This window comes from Peromyscus leucopus, chromosome 1, assembly GCF_004664715.2.
Source record: "Peromyscus leucopus breed LL Stock chromosome 1, UCI_PerLeu_2.1, whole genome shotgun sequence".
NCBI classification, from domain to species: Eukaryota; Metazoa; Chordata; class Mammalia; order Rodentia; family Cricetidae; genus Peromyscus; species Peromyscus leucopus.
The window spans coordinates 182,417,135-182,440,767 of record NC_051063.1 but is presented as its reverse complement, the minus strand read 5'-3'; the positions used below and the strand labels follow the sequence as shown (position 1 = coordinate 182,440,767).

Here is a 23,633-nt window from a genome sequence, read left to right as displayed (position 1 = left end):
AGAGGACGTAGGTTCCATTTCCAGCACACAAATACATACACACACACACACACACACACACACACACACACACACACACAGCAGCTAAGAGCCATATGTAACTCCAGTTCCAGGGGATCCCATGACTTTCTTCCCCACATAAGCATTCAGTATGCACACAAGCAAACACATAAATGAAAACATTTGGACTACATATCAACATGAGATCATGAGGGACACCATGGAGCTGCTCTCCATCAAAACTAGTGAAAATCAAGGAAACTCAGTTGTTACAAGCACATGTTGCTCTTTCAATCTAGTTCTGGGGAGAGGATATGCTCTCTTCTGACCTTTGTCAGCACCAGACACACATGTTGTATACATACATAAACATATGTATTTGGTGGACATACATATATGAACTGAACGCTCATACAAAAAAATGACTCTAACAACAACAAAAAGTCTACTGAAACCCAGGAGCACAGAGGAAAACCTCTGCAATCAGTCATGAAAGACTACAGAGGGGGGAAAACAAGCATTTATTCAGGGCACTGTAACACTCAGTAAAAGGAGAAGTCATGTCTCGTTAAAATCCAAGGACACTCTGTTCCTCCCCCACCCAAATTCAGTCCCATGGAAAGTCCACTCCTCACTTGGTCAGCCAAGCACAGAGTTCCCTCTCTCTTAGTTCCCTGGCGTCAGCTTCTTGGAAAGAGATCTACCAGAGGATGCGGTTTCGATAGATGATGTATCTCTTACAAAGGCCACTCTCAGAATGTCTCTTTAAAGGTCAGGTTCAGTCCTAAAGCTGAAGGTGTGCCAGCGGCTGAAGCTGTTCCCTACAATCTCTGCACTCAGAAACCTATGTGGGATGTGATGTTGTTTTCAGAAAACACTTTTGTGCAGAGGCTTCAAACCTGGATCCCCGAATCCATGGCTTCATGACACATCCTAGTGCAGTGACCTCTCCACTTTGATGGGTTGGAGGTGTGTGAATGATGCTGACATCTGCTCTGAAGCACTCAACACTTCTGGTTCGCTGAGATTTCAGGTGTTCATTTAGATGACTAAGGGACTTCTTACCTTCTTTGCCTTCCTTAGACGTTTATCGAGTGTGAATCTTTCGGTGTTTATACAGGCTAGAGCTACTGCAATACACTTTGTCACACTCCCTGCACGCATACTGCTTTGCTACAATGTGAACTTTCATGTGTCTAACAAAGTTATAACTTGAATTAAAGACTCTTCCACACTCATTGCACTTATAAGGCTTGCCATGGACTGCTAGGTGTTCAATGAGGTCAGAGTTCTGGGTGAAATACTCCCCACATTCACTGCAGCTGAAAGGCTTCTCGGCAGTGTGACTGTAGAAATGATTCAAAAGGCCTTCCCTGCTTCTGTATGATTTCCCACATTCGCTGCACTCAAAAGGCATTTCTCCAGTGTGAAATCGATAATGAACTTTAAGGCCTTCCCTGCTCCTGTAGGATTTCCCACATTCACTGCACTTAAATGGCATTTCTCCTGTGTGAAGTCCCTGATGGGAAATAAGGGAGATATTATGCTTGAAGGCTTTGCCGCATTCCCTGCACCTATAAGGCTTTTCTCCAGTGTGCATTCTGAAATGCTTAATGAGAAAGGCTTTTTGGCTGAAGGATTTCCCACATTCGCTGCACTGAAAAGGCTTTTCTCCGGTGTGTATCTTCCAGTGCCGATTAAGGTGAGATATACTAGTAAAGACTTTGCCACAGTACGTGCATTTGCAGTTTTTCTTCTCAGTGTGAATGGCCTCTCCACTCTCAGTGCTCTTGGGTGCCTCCCCACCACTGGCAGTCACCTGATGCCCGAGAAGACCTGAGGAAGTCTGGATGATCATTGCATTGTCTGCACTTAGCAAGGGTGTCTCAGCACAGCTCAGCATTTGCTGTTGGAGCATGGATGAACTAAGATCTCCTTCTGTGGAAAGACTCTGCTCAAAGCGGGGCGTTTCACTCTCCACCTTGATCCAACAACCTGACCAGAGACAAATACTGATGAATGGCATGGAGATTGTCAAGTGACAGACAGACAGCACACATTACTGAGCACACATAACTGAGATTTCTTACAGAACAAGGGGACTAGTTCAGGGTGGTAAGGACCCATTGTCATGCTGAATTTGTCAATATCATAGGATCTAAGGACCCTAGAGACAGTAAGAACACAAGCATGGAGTGAATCACTGGGAGAAGCACTGTGAACCATAACACTGTCCTCAGCAATAGCTTTCTACAAGCCCCAGCTGCTGGAGATGCAGGACACAGTGCAGAAGGCTGTCTAGGCCCATAGGACATGGTAACTGAGGAACCTACACTCAAGTACTGACCTAGGTATAAAGCACACTAACACCATCAAGGGAAGCCTGAGTTTCACAGTGTGGCAAAGCAATGGGCCAATCATCTGAGATTGATACATTGGGGACAGTCCTGTTTCAGAAATAATAGGTGCATTCATAAGCAATCTCCACCCTCCGAGTACCTGTCCACAAACATGGAGTCATGAATCTCAGTGCAGGCACAGAGAGATCTCCGCAACACTCCATCTGAGTTGTGTCATTGATCCCAGAAAGTTCAAGTCCTAAAGGAAGATGATACAAGAAGTGAGAGTTCCATACAAAGACACACTGATCAACCCATAATAACCCAAAGGAAAGAAGCCTAATGAGAACAATTCTTGTAAGAAAAACATCAAGGCATGTCACCTAGAAGAAGTGAGAAGTATCTGTGTTACAGAGATGCTATGTATTTGCTCTGTCATCAGCTCAGGGAAGACTGATCACTGATTGAGACTCCCAACCCTCTAGAGTTGCCAACCATTAATCCCAGCACTTGGAAGGCAGAGGCAGGAGGATCTCTGAGTTCCAGCCAGCTTGGTCAATACAGTGAGTTCCAGGAGCCCTTGCACCATACAAATGTTGTCACATCAAAATGATTCCTGTTTGTCGTTACTGTCCGTCCCCCTGTCCCCCCCCCCCCCCCCCCCCCCAGAGCTGAGGACTGAGCTCAGGGCCTTGAGCTTGCTAGGCAAGCCCTCTACCACTGAGCTAAATCCCCAACCTGGCCGTTACTGTTCTTAAGGGAGAAAAGGTATTGTGTAACAAGCCTGTGTCCATAACCTATATATTCAACTACAGGACAGTGGGAAGAAAGACTGAGCTTTCACAGGCCAGCTGTGAGAAGGATATGTGTCTCTGTAGCTAAACAAAACAAAACAAAAACCCAAGCCAATACAGACATGTTCTAACAGGATGGAGGGAAGGGCTTACTCAGTGAGGACACAAGTGCGAAGATCTCGGTCATCACAGTCTGGTACAGGAGCCTTTGCGAGTCATCAAGCAGTTTCCATTCCTCCCAGGAGAAGTACACAGCCACATCCTCAAAGGACACACAACCCTGCCACAAAGGGGAAAGTAGAGTTTATGTGAAGTCTCCTTGTCAGGGACTCTTTCCATCCTCAAGACAGCCATTCTCACTTAGCTTCCTACCTCAGAGGGTACCAGGCTCTGAAGCTAGGACATCCAGTCTGGCCTCAAGGGCCCACCGAGTGCTCTGGTCAGCACTCAGCAAGAACAGGCAGGTGGACAGGGGGTGTCTTAGTCAACAAGCAGGTGGACAGGGGGTGTCTTAGTCACTTTTCTATTACTGGGAAGAGACACCATGACCAAGGCAACTTATAGAACAAAGAGTTCATTGGGGGCTCACAACTCAGAGAGTGAGTCCGTGACCCCTAAGGCAGCAGGCATCATGGCACTGGAGCAGCAGCTGAGAGCTTACATCCTGAGCCAGGCACCAGAGAGAGTTAACTGGGAATGGCATGGACTTTTGAAACCTACAAGCCCACCCCAGTGACACACCTCCTCCAGCAAGGCCACACCTCTTAGTCCTCCCCCCAGACTCTTCCACCAATGGGGAACAAGTGTTCACGTCTATGAGCCTATGGGGGGCATGGTCATTGAACCACCACAGCTGGAGTCGATCCAAGCTTGAAGGATGCCATGGAAAGGCCCTCCTTTCTATCAGAGAATTCACATGGGCTCCTCCCAATCATCTGCCTCACACAGACCATATTGGGTCACTGGTATCCACTGTGTCCCAGGCAGGAAGGCCAGGAAGCCATCCATACATACTCTCACAGCGCACACATCAGTCTCCCCACTGAACTTCCATTTCCAACTCAGTATGCAAGCCCAGCCCTCAGCTACTACCTTCCACTAAATCCAGCGGACCTCAGCACACCTGAGGATTCCTCTGCATTCCCAACCATCTCACTTCCAGGCATCCTCTAATGCTCATCACTGGAACTTTAAGACCTTGGAAACTTAAGCCAATGGTTGCCATAAATGGAAACCTGGCCATGTATTCTCTGCTGTGGACATGGGGACCTCACATTTTGAGCACCTGCCAGGAAATCCAACGGAAGGAGAGAATGTTAAGCAAAGAGTCCCAGGACACTGCAATCACAGAGGTCTCTTATGTGAAGACTGAGGAGTGTGTTTCCTGAGCACCCTCCACTTACCTCTTCCTGGTTGGCCGGTTTCACTGAATAATGGGAAACCTGTAGAAAAACAAGGCTACAGGTGAGTAACAAACGAGGTGTTGGTATCCCAAAGGTCCATCCAAGTCTCCTCACATACCTGTAGTCAGGTACACCCAACTGCCCCCATGGGCTTCATCCCTTTACTGGGTAACCTTGGTCCAGGTATCAATCTCCTCAGTTTGTTCTCTGAGGATAAGAATGGCAGCTTGTTTTTTTATTTACGGCTCTATTGCTGTGAAGAGACACCATGACCTAGGCAACTCTTATGAATGCATTTAAGTGGGGCTTGCTTGTAGTTCCATAGGGTTAGTCTATTATTATCAGGGTGGGAAGCCGAGAAGCATGGGGCTAGTACAGTAGCTGAGAGCTTTACATCCTGATATGGAAGAGAGAGAGAGAGAAAGAGACAGAGACAGAGACAGAGAGACAGAAAGGACATTGGCAAATTTCCCCAGCTACACACTTCTGCCAACCAGGCCACACCTCCTAATCTTTCTCAAACAGTGCCACTCCCTGGTGACTAAGCCTTCACAAACACCAGCCTATGGAACCATTCTCATCCAAACCACCACACAGTCCTAGCTGAAAAGAAAAGCATTGCATCAAACGTAGCCCTACGTGACAAGTACTCACTCAGTACAGGCTTTTCCTGGGCACATGACTAATACTTGTGTCAAGAGTTTCACAAACACTTAAACAATCATTTCAGAATGTATTGTTTTATCTACACACATATAAGAATTTAGGAGATAGGTGGTGGTGGCTGGCCCATGCCTTTAATCCTACAGAGAAAGCCTTGGGGGTGGGGGTGGGGGTGGGGGTGAGGGTGAGGGGCGGTATCAGCCAGGCACAGTGGTGCACCCCTTTAATTGCAACACATGGAATGAAAGAGAAGCAGATCCTTGTGTCTGAGGCCAGTAGACTTTATTCAAATGATGAAATGTTTTCACGTAAAAAGATAAATAAAGGAAAGGAAAAGAAAGTACTTCTTTTAAATCTATCAGAGAGGCCCGAGGTGGGAGCCCACACCTTTAATCCAATCACTCTGGAGGATCTTGGTGAATTTGAGGCCATCCTGGTCTACACAGCTAGTTCCAGGGCCGCCAGAACTACTGGCGAGGAGCGGGGGATGTATCAGATATCTGAAGACTACTCTCCACTTCTGTGGTCTACAACCCCAACTCCTGCATTAGTCCACAGGATATACCCAAAGATTCAAGTTCTCTGTCTCCATCCCTCCATCCACATCGCCTCATCCATGCCCAATATTCCCCGGGAAGGTTGGAAAACTCTGAACAGATCAAGTCTCTCCTCTGTTCAGATCTTCCCTGGCCACCAGCATCTCCATAAATAAAAGCTCCTTAGGCGCACTGCGCCCTTTCCCCGCATCTAATGCCAGCAGGGGTCACTCCAGGGCTTCTGTCTTTGAGCTCCTGCGGGCCTGCAGCCTTTCGATGAATGGTCTGCCAGACGTTGTGAATCAGAGGGGATCGCTCTCTAGCACTTAGATGTCAAAACCATAATTCTCGTCCACCAGTGTCCTACAGTCGGGGACACCGGGCCTGCCCTGTCGGTTCCTGACTCAGATCTCAAAGCTCTAGAATGCAGGTAGGCGGGCGATCTCGCGGCACTCACCTGAGGCAGGGCTCCACCCGCAGCCTCCACGATCACCATCGGGCTCCACAGGATGGTGGGGCCCTGGGACATGGCTTAGCCCTGCTCCAAGCCTGGATCAGGTCACACGTGTCGTTACGAACCTCAGACCCGTCTCTATGACAAAGAACAAACGCTTCTAACGCTCCGGTTTTCCTGTCATGGCCAACTCAGATGAAACCAGTTTTCTGTGAACCATACTGCCGGGTCCAGGAAGTTACAAAGACTCTCCTTCACGTAGAGCCCAAAGTCCCGCCCAACGGTCATTGTCGTCACTGAACTACCGATTTTCATTGGTTGAGCTTCTTGCAATGATTTCTGGGCAATGTAGTTCAAATAGGATCAAATGTCAGCTCTGGACACAACTGCCCAGATGGAGGAGACTCAAATTTCCATGGACTTCATGGGACTGGTGTGGAGAATATTGTAATTATAGACGCCCCAATATTTTCTACCTGAGGTAAGTTGGGTGTGGGTTAGAAAGAGGGGGTGAGCTACAAGGTCGAGCTTGCTGGAACTCTTCTAAATTACAGAACTGAAGGCAGAGGCAGGCAGAGCTCAGTGTTTTTAGAAGCCAACCTGCCACAGTGTGTTCCAGGCCAGGCAGGGCTACATAGTGAGACCTAATTGTTTTGTTTGATGTTCAGAAATGCATGAGATAGGGCAATGTTGACTTTTGCATTTCAGACCTTTGCCTTGTGTGAAATGGTATTTACCAGGTCCGTGACCATGGAGGACAAAAATGACGTACTTGGAATCAAGGATTCCTTCACCATGGGATTTTAGATTCAGATACTTCCCTACGCTCCACCTTTCCCCCCCTCCCTTCGAGACAGGGTTTTTTTCTGTGTAACAACTGGCTCTTCTGTAATTCTCTTGTAGACCAGGCTGGCCTTGAACTCACAGAAATCATGTTTAGAATCTCCTTCTGTTATTATTCAAAAAATGTTTTCAATCATGCTAATAAATGTTTCTGGAGAAAAAAAAGAAAAAGAAAAGAAACATTCTCTGTAAAAAGAAAACCAAGAAGGTAGAAGGGTGGGAGAGGAGAAAGGTCTTGTCCTCTGGCACCTAGACAGGTTTGAAATCTGTACTGCCATGGTGTGTCTGGTTCTAAGCGTTGAGTAGGAATGTTCCTGTACATGTGCCTCTCTGGGTAGCCCAGTCAGTTGGTCTGGGAACTCTCGATGAGGTGATAACATGATCCCTGACCTACCTGATTGTTACTGCACCCTGGGGTCTGGGTTGTGAGCCTGGGTATAGGACTGATATTCCTGACTGTGACCTGTTTTATTTATTTTAATTTTTACTCTTTTAAAGATTGTAGTTACTTTCTGTGCCAATATTGCTCCTGTAAACATGGCGAATATTCCTAAAACCTGCTGGGCTTTCTAAAAAAAAAAAAAATGTGGCAAGCACCAGCTCCACAAAGTGACACAGGACAAAAGGACAAGGATTCTTTGTACATCCAAGGAAAGTGGCCTCATGACAGAAAAGAGTGGGCAGACAAAGCCTGCTTTCTTCAACAAGGCTGAAGTAGCATCTAGTGCTCTTAACTGCTGAGCCATCTCTCCAGCCCCTCTTGGGTTTTGTTTGTTTGTTTTGTTACTCACTGTTTTAAACAAGGGCGATGTGTGACCATCTACTTGAAACTATTCACTGGAGCTCCCTGGGCTCAGCACCTGGTAGACAACCAATAACTCCCCTTCTCTCAAAATCTACCCATAGCCTATGGTTCTCCAGAGAAAAGTAGGTACCCTGAAAAACTCCCCAGCTCATCCCTATCGATGGTTCCATTCTTGTGCAAACCCTGGGCAGACAACAGGAGATGCTCTGGCTCTGTTGCTGGGATCATTCTGGCTTGCCCAAAAGATGGCATTCCACAGCCTTCCAGTCTTCTAGCTCTTCCATTCTGTCTCCTCTTCCTCAGTGTCCCTTAGCCTTCCAGGGACTAAGATAAATGCCTTGTCCAGGGCTGAGCATTCACCTGTAGCTTATCATCAGCACCTTAAACAAACAAGAGCCTCTTCATCTACTTAAATCCACTCCATAGAAGGCTTCTCTGACTAATGCTGAGAGTAGCATTTGTCTATGAATATAGACAGTATTTAGTAGCCAGTTCTATGCTCTGTCTATTAGCTGAACAACAGTCTTAAGTTCTGGTCTGGGACTGTGACCTCCCCATCCATGGCTTTTGACTGGGTTAACAGTGCCAGGCATGGCTTCCCTTCTTTGGAATGGCCTAAATCTCATCAAAGAGTGGTTGCTTACCCCCAAGTCATGCCAGTATTTTGCAGTCATGAATATCTTGCCCACTTGAAGCAATAGGTAATTAAACAAAAGCCTCAATACTGAGTGGGAGATACCTCCTCATGAATGATTAACCAGGGAAGCCCCAGAGGCATCCAAAAAATTGCAAGTTTCTGCCATCTTCTTGGTTGACTACCAGAGCTAAAGGATAAGACACTAATGCTGAATACACCACACATCTTTGATTGCAAGATATCCCTACAGGTTTTTTGTTTGTTTATTGTTGTGTTTTTGTTGTTTTGTTTATTTGTTCATTTTTGAGACAGGGAGTCTCTCTGTAGCCCTAGCTTTTCTGGAACTCGTGACGTAGACCAAGCTAGCCACAAGCTCAGAGATCCACCTACTTTTGCTGGAATCAAAGGCATGTACCACCCACCCCCACACTGGAGTTATTTTTAAAGATTAATCTGTGTGTGTTTGTGCATGCATGTGCTTCTGGGTGTATGGACTTGGTCCAGCTGCAGTACCTTCTTTACCATCATGGACTCCCTGCCCTGAAACATAAACCAGACAATATAAATCTCAAGTCCCCTGTGTTGTATATATTAAATATTTGGTCATACTGATGAGAAAAGTAACTAATAGAGCTCTCATAATTATCAGCCATCCTTTAGAATTGTGTCTATTATGTTATTATGTGTCTATTATTAGAACAAGTTTCTTGTATGGTCCTTTTCCTTTTTCCTTTTCTTTCTTCCTTTTTTATTTTTCAGCAGGGTCTCTCTATGTGCACTGGCTGTCCTAGAACTCTATGTAGATCAGCAGGCTGGCCTTAGACTCAAAGAGATCTACCTGCCTCTGCCTCCCAAGTGCTGGGGATAAAATCTTGAGCCCACATTATCCTTCAGTAAGTAGTATTTTCATTTGCATTTGATTATATGAATTTTTAAATTTTCCTTCTGATTTCTTCATTGATCCACTGGTCACTCAAGAGCAATGGCCAATTGCTTTTTCTTTGCATAGTTTCTAATAGTTTTTTTTTGCTATTGACATTTATTTATTTATTTATTTATTTATTTATTTATTTATTTATTTTTTGGTTTTTTCGAGACAGGGTTTCTCTGTGTAGCTTTGCGCTTTTCCTGGGACTCACTTAGTAGCCCAGGCTGGCCTCGAACTCACAGAGATCCGCCTGCCTCTGCCTCCCGAGTGCTGGGATTAAAGGCATTCGCCACCACTGCCAGCTTGCTATTGACATTTATTTTTATTGCACTGCGATATGAGTAGATATAAGTAATGATTTTGATTCTTTTGTATTTGTTAAGATATCATTTACAATGGGCACAGTGGTGCACACCTTTAATCCCAGCACTCAGGAGGCAGAGGCAGGTGGATCTCTGTAAGTCTCAGGCCTGCCTGGTCTACAGAGCGAGTTTCAGGTCAGCCAGGGCTGTTACATAGAGAAACCTGTCTGGAAAAACCAAACCAAAATGAACAAACCTAATCAAACAAACAAACAAAAACATAATTTATAGCCTACAATGTGATCTATGTTAGAAAATGCTCCATGGGCTACTGAGAATTCATCTTCAATAGTTGTTGTTTGAAATACTTTTTTTTCAATTTTGATGTGTACATGTGTTTTGCACACATGTCTGTTTGTGGATCACTCCCATCTGTCCAGCCCATTTGCAATGGTCTGAAGATCTCTTGCAATTATTTCTTCACTGTTTTTTAAAATTATTTTTCATTATCTAGGGGACAGGTCTTTTGATGACAATGAGGTATTGAAGTCACCCACTATGAATGTATCTGTACATATTTATCTGTTCATGTCTAGCAATATTTATTTTAGAAAATCATGTACCTGAATTGGTGCATACATATTTATTATTCCAAGTTCTTAACAAATTGTTCCTCATATTAATATGTTGTAGCATGTTTTATCTATTCCAATCTTAGGTAAGGTATAATTTAACAGATATATGTTTAACTGCTCATGGTTAGTTTATATCTTCCATGTGCTTTGACATTGTTTTACATTTTACATTATAAATCTCTTTGTGAGTGATTTATTTATTGTAGACAAAAATCAGTCAGATTTTTCCTTGAACCCAAGCAGTTTGTCTTTGTCTTATAACTATAGAGCTCAAACTATTAGTAGATAGGTTAATTACTGGGGACTATTTGTTGATTCTGGTAATTTGTTGGTTGTTCATGTTTGGTTGGATTATTTGTTCATTCTTTCTCTTCAATTTCTTTTCGGAACTTGCTGATTTCGTGAATGGGACGTGACTGACAATTGTCTGGCTCTCCTTTATTTATGTCTTCATGTCTTTCTTGTATACTCATGATTAAGAAAGTCCTCCTTCAAACAAAACATATTGATGCATGGCTGTAATCCCAGAACTTGGGATTTGAGGATGATATTCAATACCATCCTTAGTGTGTCAACAACTCTTTCACAGGGGTCACCTAAGACTGTCAGAAAACACAAGTAGTTACACTATGATTCGTAATAGTAGTGTCACTATAGTTATGAAGTACCAACAAAAATATTTTTTTGTGGTTGGGGGTCACCACAACATGAGGAACTGTATTAAAGAGACACAGCATTAGGAAGGTTGAGAAACACTGCTTTAGTGTATGCTTAATTTTCATTCTATTTTCTTTTGTGCAGGATGTCTGCCCTTCAGTCTGGGAAAGCATGAATGGGCAGAAGATCATGTGTCACATGTCTCTGTTCATAGGCATAATTATACTCTTTACATTAGGAATGAATATGGCTATACCTTCATGGTTAGAGAATTCTCACCTCTTCAGAGTAAAATGCCTTACATCAGCAAGTTGACTAAGTGCCTAAGCCTTGAGAGATCAAAGGAGACAGCTGGGCATGTTGGCATTCAGGCAATCTAAGTTCTCAGGAGACTGGGGGAGGAGAAGAAAGAGTTTGAGGACATCTGGGATCAATAGTGAGACCCTGTCAGAAAATAAAAATGGAAAAACAAAAACCCACAGACTGTGATATTTTTCACAGAAATATCAAAAACTTTTAAAACAATAAGAGAAAACAAATTTTTCTGTTTTCTTTTTTTATTCGTGTGTGTGTGTGTGTGTGTGTGTGTGTGTGTGTGTGTATGAGAGAGAGAGAGAGAGAGAGAGAGAGAGAGAGAGAGAGAGAGAGAGAGAGAAAGAGGTTCATACTATGTAGCATTGGTATTCACCATGTAAACCAGGCTTTACTTCAACTCACAGATACACCTGTCTCTGTCTCTTAGCTTGGAAACCAGTTTTTTTTTTTTTTAAATAAGCACATATACAAACAAAAAGAAAAAAGTAAATAATAAAAGAAAATTAGCAAAAAAAAATGTGGGTGCTAAGTGTGATGGTTCACTCCCCCCCCCCTCAAGAAAGGGTTTTGCTGTGTAGCTTTGGAGCCTGTCCTATAGACCAGGCTGGCCTTGAACTCACAGGGATCTGCCTGCCTCTGTCTCCCAAGTGCTGGGATTAAAGGCGTGCACTACCATACCCCAACTTCACATCTTTAATTTCAGCACTCTGGAGGCCTAGGCAGGTGGATCTCTTTCAGTTCAAAGCCAGCCTGGTCTACAGAAGGAATCCAGGTACATCCAAGGCTAAATAGTGAGTGAAAAAATGAAAGAAGGAAAGAAAGAAGAAAGAAAGAAGGAAGGGAGGAAAGGGAGGGAGGAATGGAGGGAGGGAGAGAGAAAGGAAGAAAGGAAGGAAGGAAGAAGAATAAAAGGAAGGAAGGAAACCTGATTTAGGAGAACAAAGAAATAGCTCATTGGCTAATAGTAGCTGCTGTTCTTGCAGATAACCTTGGTTCCATTCCCAGCACTGACTAGAAATTCACAAGGATCTATAACTCTAGTTCAGGGGGCTCTGATGGCCACTCTGACCTGCAAGGGGACCAGACACACATGTGGTACACACACATACCTGCAGGTTCTAACATAAACTGACAAAATTAAATGAATCTTTATAATAATATATGACCATAATAAAAAATGAAACTACAATCATATGCTACTACATAGTTGTTAAAATGACTCATGTGAACACCTCACAACTTATAAAGTGTCAGGGAGGATGTGACAAACTGGTATGTGAAATACTTCAGGAGGAAATCTGAAACACACAGCCAATTAGAACTGAATCTGGTAACTTCTTAAAAACTTAAAACTTGGGCTGGAGAGAGGACTCAGTATTGAAGACCACTTGCTATTTTTGCAGAGGACCTGGGATCCATTTCCAGCAAACACTGACTGGTTCACAACCATCTGTAACTCCAGTTCTGGGCAATCCAATACCATTTTTACCAGGCATGTACTCAATGTACGTACAGAGATGCAGAAAAAATACTTACGCCTGAAAAAACAACAAATACCTAAAGCATATGGGCTATACTCCTACATGAGAGCATAAGGTGCTACATAGAGCTGGTCCCCAATAAAACTAGTGACACTTAGGAACAATACGGTCAGGAAGACAATACAGCAAACAATTGTTTATTCCAGGAACTGCAACATTTAGTGAGAAAACAAGTGCAAACAAACAAACAACTATAACAACAAAAGCCATGTCTTATTTAAACTGAGACCACACTGTTCCTCCTCCATTCAAACTCAGTCACTTGGAAACTCCACTCCACACTGGTGCAGTCAAGAACACAGGACTTGGCCTAGTGGTGGTGCATGTGTCTTTAATCTCAGCACTTGGGAGGCAGAGGCTGGCTGATCTCTGAGTTCGAGGGCAACCTGGTCTACAGAGCTAGTTCCAGGACAACCTAGGCTACACAGAGAACTCTGCCTCCAAAAAACAACCCTTCACCCCACAAAACAAAACAAAAAACAGACCTTCCTCTTGCTAAGTTTCCTAGAAAACATTCATTTTTTTGGGGGGGGGGGGTAGGAAGATGGCAATAATTCTCATCTTGTCCCAATGTTCTTATTTGATGAGTAACTTTCAATGAATGACTCCCTCACAAGGGTCACTTTTAGGATAAGGTTGACCAATGGCTAAAGATTTTCTCTGCATTCACAGACCTATCTGAGTTGTGCATATGTTACTAATAAGAGCAGACATTTGCTCAAAGGCTTTCCCAGAATCAGTGGGTTCATGATGCATCCCAGCACCGTGGCCTCTCCAGTTGAACAGGATGGAGGTGTGGGTGAAGGCTCCTCACAATTCAAACATTCTTGATTTTTGTTCAGTGAATGTTCCCTTGCATGTATATAGTAGATGATGAAAACAATTTCCCATCTTCATGGCACTCAATACTTCTATTCAGTATGAGTCTTCTTGTGTCTAGAAAGTCCAGTCCTGTAGCAAAACACTTTCCCACATTGCTTGCACTCATGATGCTTTGTTGCAGTGTGAAATCTCTGGTGTTTAATGAGGATATACCTCACAGTAAAGCATCTCCCACATACATTACACTTAAAAGGTTTCCCTCTGCTGTGAACTTTTCGGTGTTTCACGAGGTGTGAGTTCTTTTTAAAACTCTTCCCACATTGGCTGCACTTAAAAGGCCTCTCTCCAGTGTGCATTCGGGCATGATAAACGAGGCTGGATCTTTCTTTAAACAATTTTCCACACTCGCTGCACTTGTAAGGCTTTTCTCCAGTATGGAGTCGATTATGACGAATGAGGCTGGATTTGTTCATATACGATTCCCCACACTGGCTGCATTTATAAGGCCTTTCTCCAGTGTGAACTCTTTGATGCCCAACAAGGGAGCGACTATGTTTGAAATCTTTCCCACATTCACTGCATCTGAAAGGCTTCTCGCCAGTGTGAACTTTGACATGTTGATTCAGATCAGCCTTTTGGATGAAGGATTTCTCACAGTCACTGCACTTAAAAGGCTTTTCACCAGTGTGTATCCTCCGGTGTCGAATAAGCAGAGACTTACAACTGAAGGATTTGCCACAGTCACAGCATTTGTAGTTCCCCTTCTCACTACGAATAGCCTTTTTTCTTTTAGTGCTCCTGGGTGGCTCCTCACTACCGTGAGTCACAGGATGCCCCAGAGGACCTGAGGGAGTCTGGAGGTCCATCCCACGGTCTGTGCTTTGTAAACTCTTCTGTGAAAAGTCACTTTTCTTGCACTCCACAGCTGGAATCCTGCTCTCTGCTCTCTGTAAGGATGTCTCAGTACAGCCCAGCTGTGGCGGTGGGAGCATGGTCATATTAAGCCCTGCTTCCATGGAAGTGTTCTGCTTCCAAGGTATCTTTTCAACCACAATTCCTTTGCAGCAATCCAAACATAGAGAAACAATGATAAAGGATACTTCGACTTGGAGGCAGCAACACCACAAGGGATCAGTACCTGAGGTGTCTCATGAAACTTCAGATGAGAAGGGCCTATTATGGTGATGAAGCTGAAGATCCCTGTCCCAGGAAACCTCATGAGCAACAACATGAGGATGGCATGCAGCACAAGGAGGGGTGGTGGGGACCTGAACTCCTTCCTTAGAAAATGGCTTTCTGCAGAGCCCCAATTGTTGGAGACTGTCCTAGTTGGGTTTTTTTCTCTGCTTGGCACAAGCTAGGGTCATCTGAGAAGAGGGGACCTCAACTGTAAAAGTGCCTCCATAAAATAATCAAGGGTTATTTCTTTTTATTAATATTGATGTAGGTGAGACCAGCTCATAGGGGTGGTGCCACCCCTGGTCAGGCAATCCCAGCTGAGCAAGCCATGGGAAGCAAGCCAGTAAGCAGTGTTCCTCCCTGGCCTCTGCTTCAGTTCTTGACTTGAATTCCTGCCTTGAATTATTCTTAGTGATGAACCCATTACTTGGAAATGTAAGATGAAATGAACCCTTTCCTCTTCAAGTTGTTTTTGGTCATGGTTTTATCACAGTAATAAAAACTTTAAGACAGAGATACTTAACTCAATGCAGAAGGCTGTGTCTATGGCCATTAAATACAACACCCAAAGAACCTGTATTCAAGGACTGCTCAGGGAACTTGTGCCTACTAACAACACAATCAAGGAAATCCAGTGTTATATAGTGCTACAGGGGACCAGGCAAAACACACAAGACTCACAGGAGAGAGAGAGAGTCCTGGCTCTGAAATAATAGCAATGGCTGGTAGGCAACTGGGCAAACATAGACAGATGGACTCAACCATGATCCTTTGCTCTGGCACCAAAACATCAGAACCAAGAGAAAGATACTTCATATGAACCCATCCAGAGTGCATACATCAGCAACCTCCACCCTCCCAATACCATCCACATACTTGGAGTCAGGAATCTCAGTGCAGGAATGAAGGGATCTGAAGACTCCACCTGAATGATGTTACGGGTCCCAGAAGGTATGAGTCCTAAAGTAAAGAGCAGGACAGGTGAATGTCCCATACCAAGTCAGAGTGATGTAACTCATGGCAATCCACAGGAAAGAAAACTAATGACAAAAACAAGAACAAAAACAAAAGAAAAGAAAAGAAAAGAAAAGAAAAGAAAAAGAAAGAAAACTAATGACAAAGACCCTTGGAGAGATCTTGCAAGAAAATCCACCAAATAGTGTCCATATCAATGTCACAATTCCTGCCACAGGCAGACCCAAGTCACCTAGAGGAAGAGAACAGTACCCAGGACATAGGAACGCTGTGTATTTACATTGTCATGGAGAGGCCATCAGTGTGAACTCTATGAAGCTACTATAATCTTCCTCATCTTAGGGCACTTCCTGTGTCTCTTTGCTGTACTTAGGAGAAAGAAGATGGTCTTTCACCTGTATTTCCTACTCCAGGACAGTGGGGAAAGAGTCAGTGGTCCATGGGCCAGTTTGGGAAGAAGACATCTCTCTCTACAAAAGAAGTCAAACCAGATAGGTTGCTCTTACAGAATGTTGTGGGGAGGCTTACCCAATGAGGACATGAGAACAAAGACCTCCATCATCACATGGTGGTAGAGATGCCTCTGAGAGTCATCAAGCAGTGTCCATTCCTCCCTCAAGAAGTAGATAGCCACGTCGTTAAAGGCCATACAACCCTGCCACAACAGAGATCATTGAGTTAATTTAATTTGACATCCCAAAGACAGCCCCTCGCACTTAGCTTCCTTCTGCAGAGGGCACCAGGCTTTTCATCCATTGACATTCAGTCTCTTCTCAAGGTTGCAGTGAACACTATATTCAGCACCAGCCACAACAGATGAATGAAATTCACCCAGTCTTGACATTTGGTGTGGAAAGTTCCACCTTTCTACCAGACAATTTACATAGATTCCTCCACATCATGCTAACCAAATTTGTGCAGATCTGAGTCACTGTTCTCCACTATAACCCTAGCATGTGAGCTGAGAGCCCATCTGTTCATTCTTTCTGTTATTATGCACATCGTTTTTCACTCGTCATGTCCCTCCATTTCCCATTTTAGTATTCAAGACCACAGCTTCTCATCTACTGTACCACTCCCAACTGCTGCCTTCCACCACATCCAGCAAATCTCATGTACACCCCAGGGCTTCTGAGCATTCCTTTTTTTTTGGGGGGGGGGTGTTGAGACAAGGTTTCTCTGTGTAGCTTTGGAGCCTTTCCTGGAACTTGCTCTGTAGCCCAGGCTGGCCTCGAACTCACAGAGATCCTCCTGTCTCTGCCTCCCGAGTGCTGGGATTAAAGGCATGTACCACCACCACCCAGCTTCTGAGCATTCCTAATTCATCCTACTTCCAGGCATTTTCTAATACTCATCACTGGAACTTGCATACCTCTGAATCTTAAGGGAGTGGCTTCCATAAATGGAACCTATCCATATAATTTTGTGCTCTGGACTCAGAGACCTTATATTCTATAATCACCTTCCATTTAAATCAGATGGAAGGATAGGAGAATAGCAAGTAAAGATTCCCAAAGCATCATAATCCCAGCCATCACTTATGAGGGAATTGAAGAGTATGAGTTCCTGTGGTACCCTCCACTTACCTCTTTACAGTCAGTCGATGTCTTTGCACTTACTGCAACCTGTGGGTAAAGAAGGCTGTGAGTAAAGAGCAATGATGTTGGCATCCTGAAGGACCATCCAAGTCCCCCCCCTCAGTCAGGTATATCTAAGACCTCAGTGACGTCTCTTATTAATTGTGCCCTTAGACAAATCATCAGCTCCTCAATGTTGTCTTCTGGAACATGGGAATGAGAACGACACCCATTCCTTGACGGGAGTATTGTTGTACTACACCCAGTCCTACACCATGTCAAGTACTGGTGTGCAGTCCTTCCTGGATGTATAATACTGTAGTCAAGACTTTTAGCACAAATGGGCACTGCCAGGCTGTTGTTATAGTTCCAGGGTTCACAGCTGGTTCAGATCAGAGCTTACTTTTTTCCTCTGGTGGCAAGCATAGCACCTTCCAGTACTATAAAAGGGTGTTCTGTAGGGACGAAGCTTCCAGGTGAGTGCCAGTGTGACTTCTCCGTGTTTTATGACTCAAGTGCGATGGGTCTTCAGCAATAGGGTCTTACTGTCAAGTTCTGAAAAGTAGTCAAGTGCACTGGCAATAGCCTGTAATGTTTGGTGCCCATGAGACCTCAATGGCCAACAACTCCAAAAGTAGTAACCTGTTCTTGGCACTAAGCTTCTTATTTGTTAGTCTGTAGTGTCTAGTCAGGGGTGGGGAGAACTATTTCCCAGTATACTGGTCAGTTTCTGTCAACTTAAGAAAAACTTAGACATATCTAGAAACAGAGAATGTCAACTGAGAAATTGTCATCTGATTGTTCTGTGAGCATGTGTATGGGGGATTTCCTTGATTAGTGATTGATGTGGGAGGACGTAACCTACTGTGGACATTGCCACTCCTGAACAGGTGGACCTGCATAGTATAAAAGCAAGCTAAGGGCTGGAGAGATGCCTCAGAGGTTAAGAGCACTGGCTGCTCTTTCCAGAGGTCCTGAGTTTAATTCCCAGCAACCACATGGTGGCTCACAATCATCTGTAATGAGATCTGGTGCCCTCTTCTGGCCTGCAGACATACATGCAGACAGAACACTGTATACATAAATAAATAAATCTGATCTGAAGAAGAAGAAGAAGGAGGAGAAGAAGGAAGAGGAAGAGGAGGAAGAGGAGAAGAAGAAGAAGAAAGAAGAAGAAGAAAGAAGGAGAAGAGAGGAAGGAGAAGGAGAAGAAAGAAGAAGAAAAGAAGAAGAAGAAGAGAGAAGAAGAAGAAGAAGGAGAAGAAGAAGAAAAGGAGAAAAAGAAGAAGAAGAAGAAGAAACAAGCTGACAAGCCGAGCAAGCCATGGGGGAGCCTGCCAAAAAGCTACATTTCTCTGTGGTTTCTGTTTCAGTTCCTGCCTTGAGTCCTGCCCTAAGTATGTCAATGATGAACAATGAAATAGAAGTATAAGCCATTGTGATGGCTAGTTTTATGGCAACGTGACACAAGCTAAAGTTATCTGAAGGTAGGGAATCTTATGGAGAAAATGCCTCTATAATATTGGCTGTAGGGAATTTTCTTAGTTAGTGATTTATAATAGAGAGCCCAGCCAATGGTGCCTGGTGCCCTGGGTTCTACAAGAAAGCAGGCTGAACAAGCCACGAGGAGCAAGCCTGTAAATAGCATCCCTCCATGACTTCTGCATCAGTTCCTGCTTTCCTGACCTGTTTGAGTTGCTGTGCTGACTTCCTTTAATGATGAACGGTGCTGTGGAAGTGTGAGCCAAATAAACCCTTTCCTCCCTAAATTGCTTTGGTCATGGTATTTTGTCACAACAGTAGAAATCCTAACTAAGACATCCAAATAAACCCTTTCCTCCAAAGTTTGGTTTTGATCACAGCAAGAAAAAAAGCACACCCCATTATAGAAAAATTGTGTGTGTGTGTGTGTGTGTGTGTGTGTGTGTGTGTGTGTAACCCCCTTCTATAGTAGGGGGTTTCTATGTGATCTTTTTATTTGTTTGCTCTTTTTTTTTTCTTTTTGAGACACTATCTCTCTACATAGACAGATCTGGCTGTTCTGGGACTCACTATGTAGACCAGGCTGGCTTCAATCTCACAGAAATCCACCTGCCCCTGCCTCCTGAGTGCTGAGATTAAAGGCATGAGTTACCACATCCATCTCCCATATGATTTCTCAAAAAGTCTTCAGTGCTATTTATCTCTCCCCAATTCCCTCTCTACCCTTACCTCCCACCCTCACCTCAATTTAACCTTTATTGTTCCATTATTCTCTTGTCCCCTTTATGTACCTTTATACTACTACATACTATCTTTCCCCCACCTTGAAAGCCCCCCACGCCCATTCCCCAACCTCCAAATTTAACACACACATCTGAAGATCCGAAGTTAGCGTTCAAAAATGAGAGAAACCATACAACATTTCTCTTTCTGGACATGGGTTACCTCACTCCAAATGACTGTTTCCCCCTCCATCTCTTTACCTGTGATTTTCATAATTTTGTTTTTTCTTAACAGTGGGATAATATTCAATTGTGTGAATGTACCACATTTTTATTATCCAGCATCAGTCAAGGAACATCTAGGCTGTTTCTATTTCTGGTATTGTGAACAGAATAGCAAGGAACATGGATTTACTCATCAACCACTTTCTGATTGGACTTAAGTCCTGCCTCACAAGATGAACTCCAATCCTGACACCATTCTAGGGCCAAGAATCTCTGTCTACGCAGGTCCAAGGCCCCGGAGGAAAATATACTATCATTCTGCTCCATGGACATGGTGTGTTAAACTGATTCTCAGTGCCTTGTTGTTACACCCATAGATCAATCATCTCTCAACCTTCATCAGAGAAGTTTCTCTTTGCAGAAAATGGTAATCAATACAATGACCCACAACTAGGCAAGATGCAGAGAATAAGAGATTTTGGAATGCTTAGCCCTGCACTGACTCGCCTTCCCATGGCTTAGGAGTCACTGGGAAAGGGGGATCAATGGAAAGAATGTAAGGGCCAGAGGTAGCCGATAACTATAAGGAAACAGCAAGGCAGCTGCATGCATGAACTCACAACAATTGTGACAGCATACACAAGAGCTGGGTATAGTCAAGCCAGACCATGGAAAGGGTCCTTAGACACAAAGTCCTACTCTTTACCAAAGAGCTCTTGTCGCTGATAGCTTTTGGGAGAGCACGAGTCAGTTTTCCTTAAGAGTACAGTTCTTGGTAAGTCAACCAAACTCCAGTAGAAGGCTATATATAATATATACTCAAGAATATATAGCTAACACAAACTGAACTTGATGGTTTGGATAGGGAAGCAGGTAGGTCTGGGAGGACCTAGAGGAGGGGATGAATATAATTAAAAGACAGTGAAAGAAATTCTCAAAGAACTAATCATTTCCCCCTCAAAACCAAATATGTGGGTATGCTTTTATAAACCATGCATTTGATTTATATACACTTATTTAAGAATGTGATATTTGGGGCCCGAGAGATGGCTCAGCTATTTCGAACACTGGTTGCTCTTTCATAACAGAAGACCTAGGTTTGATTCCCAGCATTCACATGGTAGCTCACATTGTAACGCCAATCCCAGGGGATCCAATACCTTCTTCTGGACTCTGCAGGCACCAAGCACACAAGTGGTGCACAGACAGACAGACAGACATGCAGACAAAACACTCATACACATAAAAACAAGTGAGAAAGCAATCAGAAAAAAGAATGTGATACTTAATGCATTAGGCTTTAATCAAATGCAGAATGTGTTTTCAAGTAATTGTTAAGTGCTCATAATAATGTTATTTCCATGCTGTTTTAATTACCCATTTATGTGTGATTCTTGATCAAATACTGTTTCAACAAGTACTCATCAGATCAGAGTGAATAAACACAGAGCCTGAGAAATCAGGCTCTAGACTTCAGCTAACTGGCTGGTGTATACCTCAAGGAGGGAATTCTGCTAGGGTCCTTTCATAGGGACAGGGGATCATCCTCTGCATAAGGCTGAGGAGGTGAGGCACAGATGGGCTACTCATGCCAAGTGCATGACTGACCTTCCTTTTCTCCACAGGGAGTGGCAATGAAAGCCCACCGAGCCGAATCTATCCCACCAATAGCCACGTCTCAATCACAATGCAGAATCCTCACAGTCCAGGAATGTCCAGTCCTGCAGACACCAGTCAATACCACATCAGATCACAGGACTCCATCCTTGGAGCTGGCTGTGGCTCAGCTGTGTAGTACCAGCCACCAGTCAAGGATTGGGGATGAGGCTCAATATAGAGGGCTTGATAACTATTCATGGGTTCCACTCTCAGGACCATAAAGTAATAATAAACCTTCAGCTTTTCTTCCTCAGCCCAGATCTGAGCCGATTAGGGAAACAGTAGTGACAGACAGCAGAGCAGACAGACACCCCAGGCAGTGATGACTCAGACTGGGCAATCTGTGAATGAGAGAACCTTGGCAGGTCCCCAAGGGAAAACTTGACCCAGTCTATAGTGATTTCTCTCTTGTGGAGGGAAAATGTGAGATATGAGGACCTGTAACATTAATCCAGGTCTGGGTTGGCAGAATGGTTTGGTGGTTAAATGATCTCACTAAAGAAAAATCAGATGATCTGAGTTCAATTCCCAGATCCCACATGAAGGTGGATGGAGAGAAACAAATCAACAAAAATTGTTCTGTGTCCTTTGTACTTGTGCCAAAGCATGCATGGACCCTCCTGCCCCCAAACACACACATCATGAGGGCAAACACACACACACACACACACACACACACACACACACGAGGGCAAACACAACACACATACATACACACTTTTAAAGAAGAAAGATTGGGGCCAGAGTGGTGACCTATGCCAGAGACGAGCAAACCTCTTTGAGTTCAAAGCCAGCCTGGTTCATGTAACAACTTCCAGACCAGCCAGGGCTACACAGTGAGACCCTGCCTCAAACAAAAAGAGAAAACGGGAGCCAGTGAAGGGAGTGAGGGAGAGAGGAAGGAAAGGATAGAGGGAGGGAGAGGTAATAAATGAAGGTAGGTAAGTTGGTTGTTCAAGTAGTGGACCATGGGGGCACATGTCTGTAATCCCAGCGTCTGGGAGGCTGTAACAGGAGGATTATGAGTTTGAGGCCAGTCTGTGCTTTATGAGATCCCAGTCTTCAAACACACCAGAACCCAAACCAAAAAGCTGCCAGGCTTCTGTGGCCCCGCACATGTCTTACACTCACAAATCTTCCCAGGCTCGTTAGTGGATGTGCCTGAGAGCCCTGTGCCAAGCCTTCATTAACTCTAGGACCGGAGGTGTGATCACGTGGTACGCACCTGTGCCTGGGCTCCCTGCCCAGCCACCGCAGCCTGACTCTGTTGGACAGCTGGATCCATAGACATGGCTGTCCTCTCTAGACGCGCAACCTGTCACACGGATCGTCGCAGATTTCAAACCCGTCTGGGTGCTAGTGCACAAAGCGTCGCTCCTCTCAAGCCTCCTCTTCCTGAACAACGAAGGTGTTAAAAAAAAAAAAAATCAGTTTTCCACTGATCTGACACGAGCATCCATGGAGAACAATCACTTGCCCACAACCACTAAGTCCCAATGCCTTTTTGTCTTGTCTTTTTTTTTTCTTGTTCTTCTTTTTGTTAAAGCCCGCGGAATCGCCAGTTTTCATTGGCTGAGCCATTCTGCGCTGTCTCTTCTGGGTAATGTAGTTCGGACAACATGCACCCTGGAAACAAGGATATAGCCAAAGAGAGGGAAGCTATAGAAGCTGTATGCAAGGAGTTAAAGGGACTTCTGCAGACACTGTAGTGATTACAGATGCGCCAGTGTTTCCATTTCCCTGATCATCAAGGCCACAGTAAGGCGGATTCCTGGGTCTGAATTGGGTATGCATTCCCAAATTTCCCTTCGCATGAAAATGCTCTGCTTAAAAGCCAATGGTGACAATGTCATATCTGGTGTGTAAAAATGTGAAAACAGTCCAAATTCTGGAAACAAGTCTCCGCGATTCCAAGATGCACTTTTTTTTTTTTTTTTTTTTTTTTTTTTTTTTTTTAGAAAACAGCAAGAGCATTTAATTCTCAAGAGTAAGAGAAATGCAAAGGCACAATGGCAAAATGGCAACCTCAAGAGAAGCTCACAGGCACCTTTTATACATAGCTAAAGGAATTCTAGAAGCAGTTAGGTCATCCTATCTATGATTAGCTTAAGCAAGAGACAACTATGTTAGTACACTTCTA

The 23,633-nt window shown here is 44.1% G+C and overlaps 2 protein-coding genes across 2 annotated transcripts; both read right to left on the bottom strand.

The window, feature by feature from the left end:
* Positions 1–502: 502 nt before the first annotated feature.
* Positions 503–6,482, bottom strand: LOC114684470 (zinc finger protein 419-like). The gene is made up of 5 exons (XM_028859062.2): positions 6,193–6,482; positions 4,537–4,575; positions 3,287–3,413; positions 2,500–2,598; positions 503–1,995 (listed from the first exon to the last, which is right to left on the bottom strand). Exons 1-5 carry the CDS (start codon positions 6,262–6,264, stop codon positions 1,088–1,090), a joined length of 1,245 nt encoding a protein of 414 aa, XP_028714895.1. The 5' UTR covers positions 6,265–6,482; the 3' UTR covers positions 503–1,087.
* Positions 6,483–13,379: 6,897 nt separating this feature from the next.
* Positions 13,380–23,034, bottom strand: LOC114684468 (zinc finger protein 773-like). Its single transcript, XM_028859060.2, has 5 exons — positions 22,719–23,034; positions 17,415–17,453; positions 16,357–16,483; positions 15,730–15,813; positions 13,380–14,731 (listed from the first exon to the last, which is right to left on the bottom strand). The coding sequence occupies exons 1-5, from the start codon at positions 22,782–22,784 to the stop codon at positions 13,764–13,766; spliced, it is 1,284 nt and encodes a 427-aa protein (XP_028714893.1). The 5' UTR covers positions 22,785–23,034; the 3' UTR covers positions 13,380–13,763.
* Between the last annotated feature and the right edge of the window lie 599 nt (positions 23,035–23,633).

Excerpts from the sequence above, each read along its gene's own strand:
- LOC114684470 (XM_028859062.2), bottom strand. The coding sequence starts at position 6,264 with ATGTCCCAGGGCCCCACCATCCTGTGGAGCCCGATGGTGATCGTGGAG. Across the intron at positions 2,599-3,286 it reads CGCACTTGTGTCCTCACTGA|GACTTGAACTTTCTGGGATC; the intron begins GTAAGCCCTTCC and ends ATCTTCCTTTAG. Across the intron at positions 1,996-2,499 it reads GACTCCATGTTTGTGGACAG|GTTGTTGGATCAAGGTGGAG; the intron begins GTACTCGGAGGG and ends GTCTCTGGTCAG.
- LOC114684468 (XM_028859060.2), bottom strand. The coding sequence starts at position 22,784 with ATGTCTATGGATCCAGCTGTCCAACAGAGTCAGGCTGCGGTGGCTGGG. Across the intron at positions 15,814-16,356 it reads TGTTCTCATGTCCTCATTGG|GACTCATACCTTCTGGGACC; the intron begins GTAAGCCTCCCC and ends TCTTTACTTTAG. Across the intron at positions 14,732-15,729 it reads ACTGAGATTCCTGACTCCAA|GAATTGTGGTTGAAAAGATA; the intron begins GTATGTGGATGG and ends ATTGCTGCAAAG.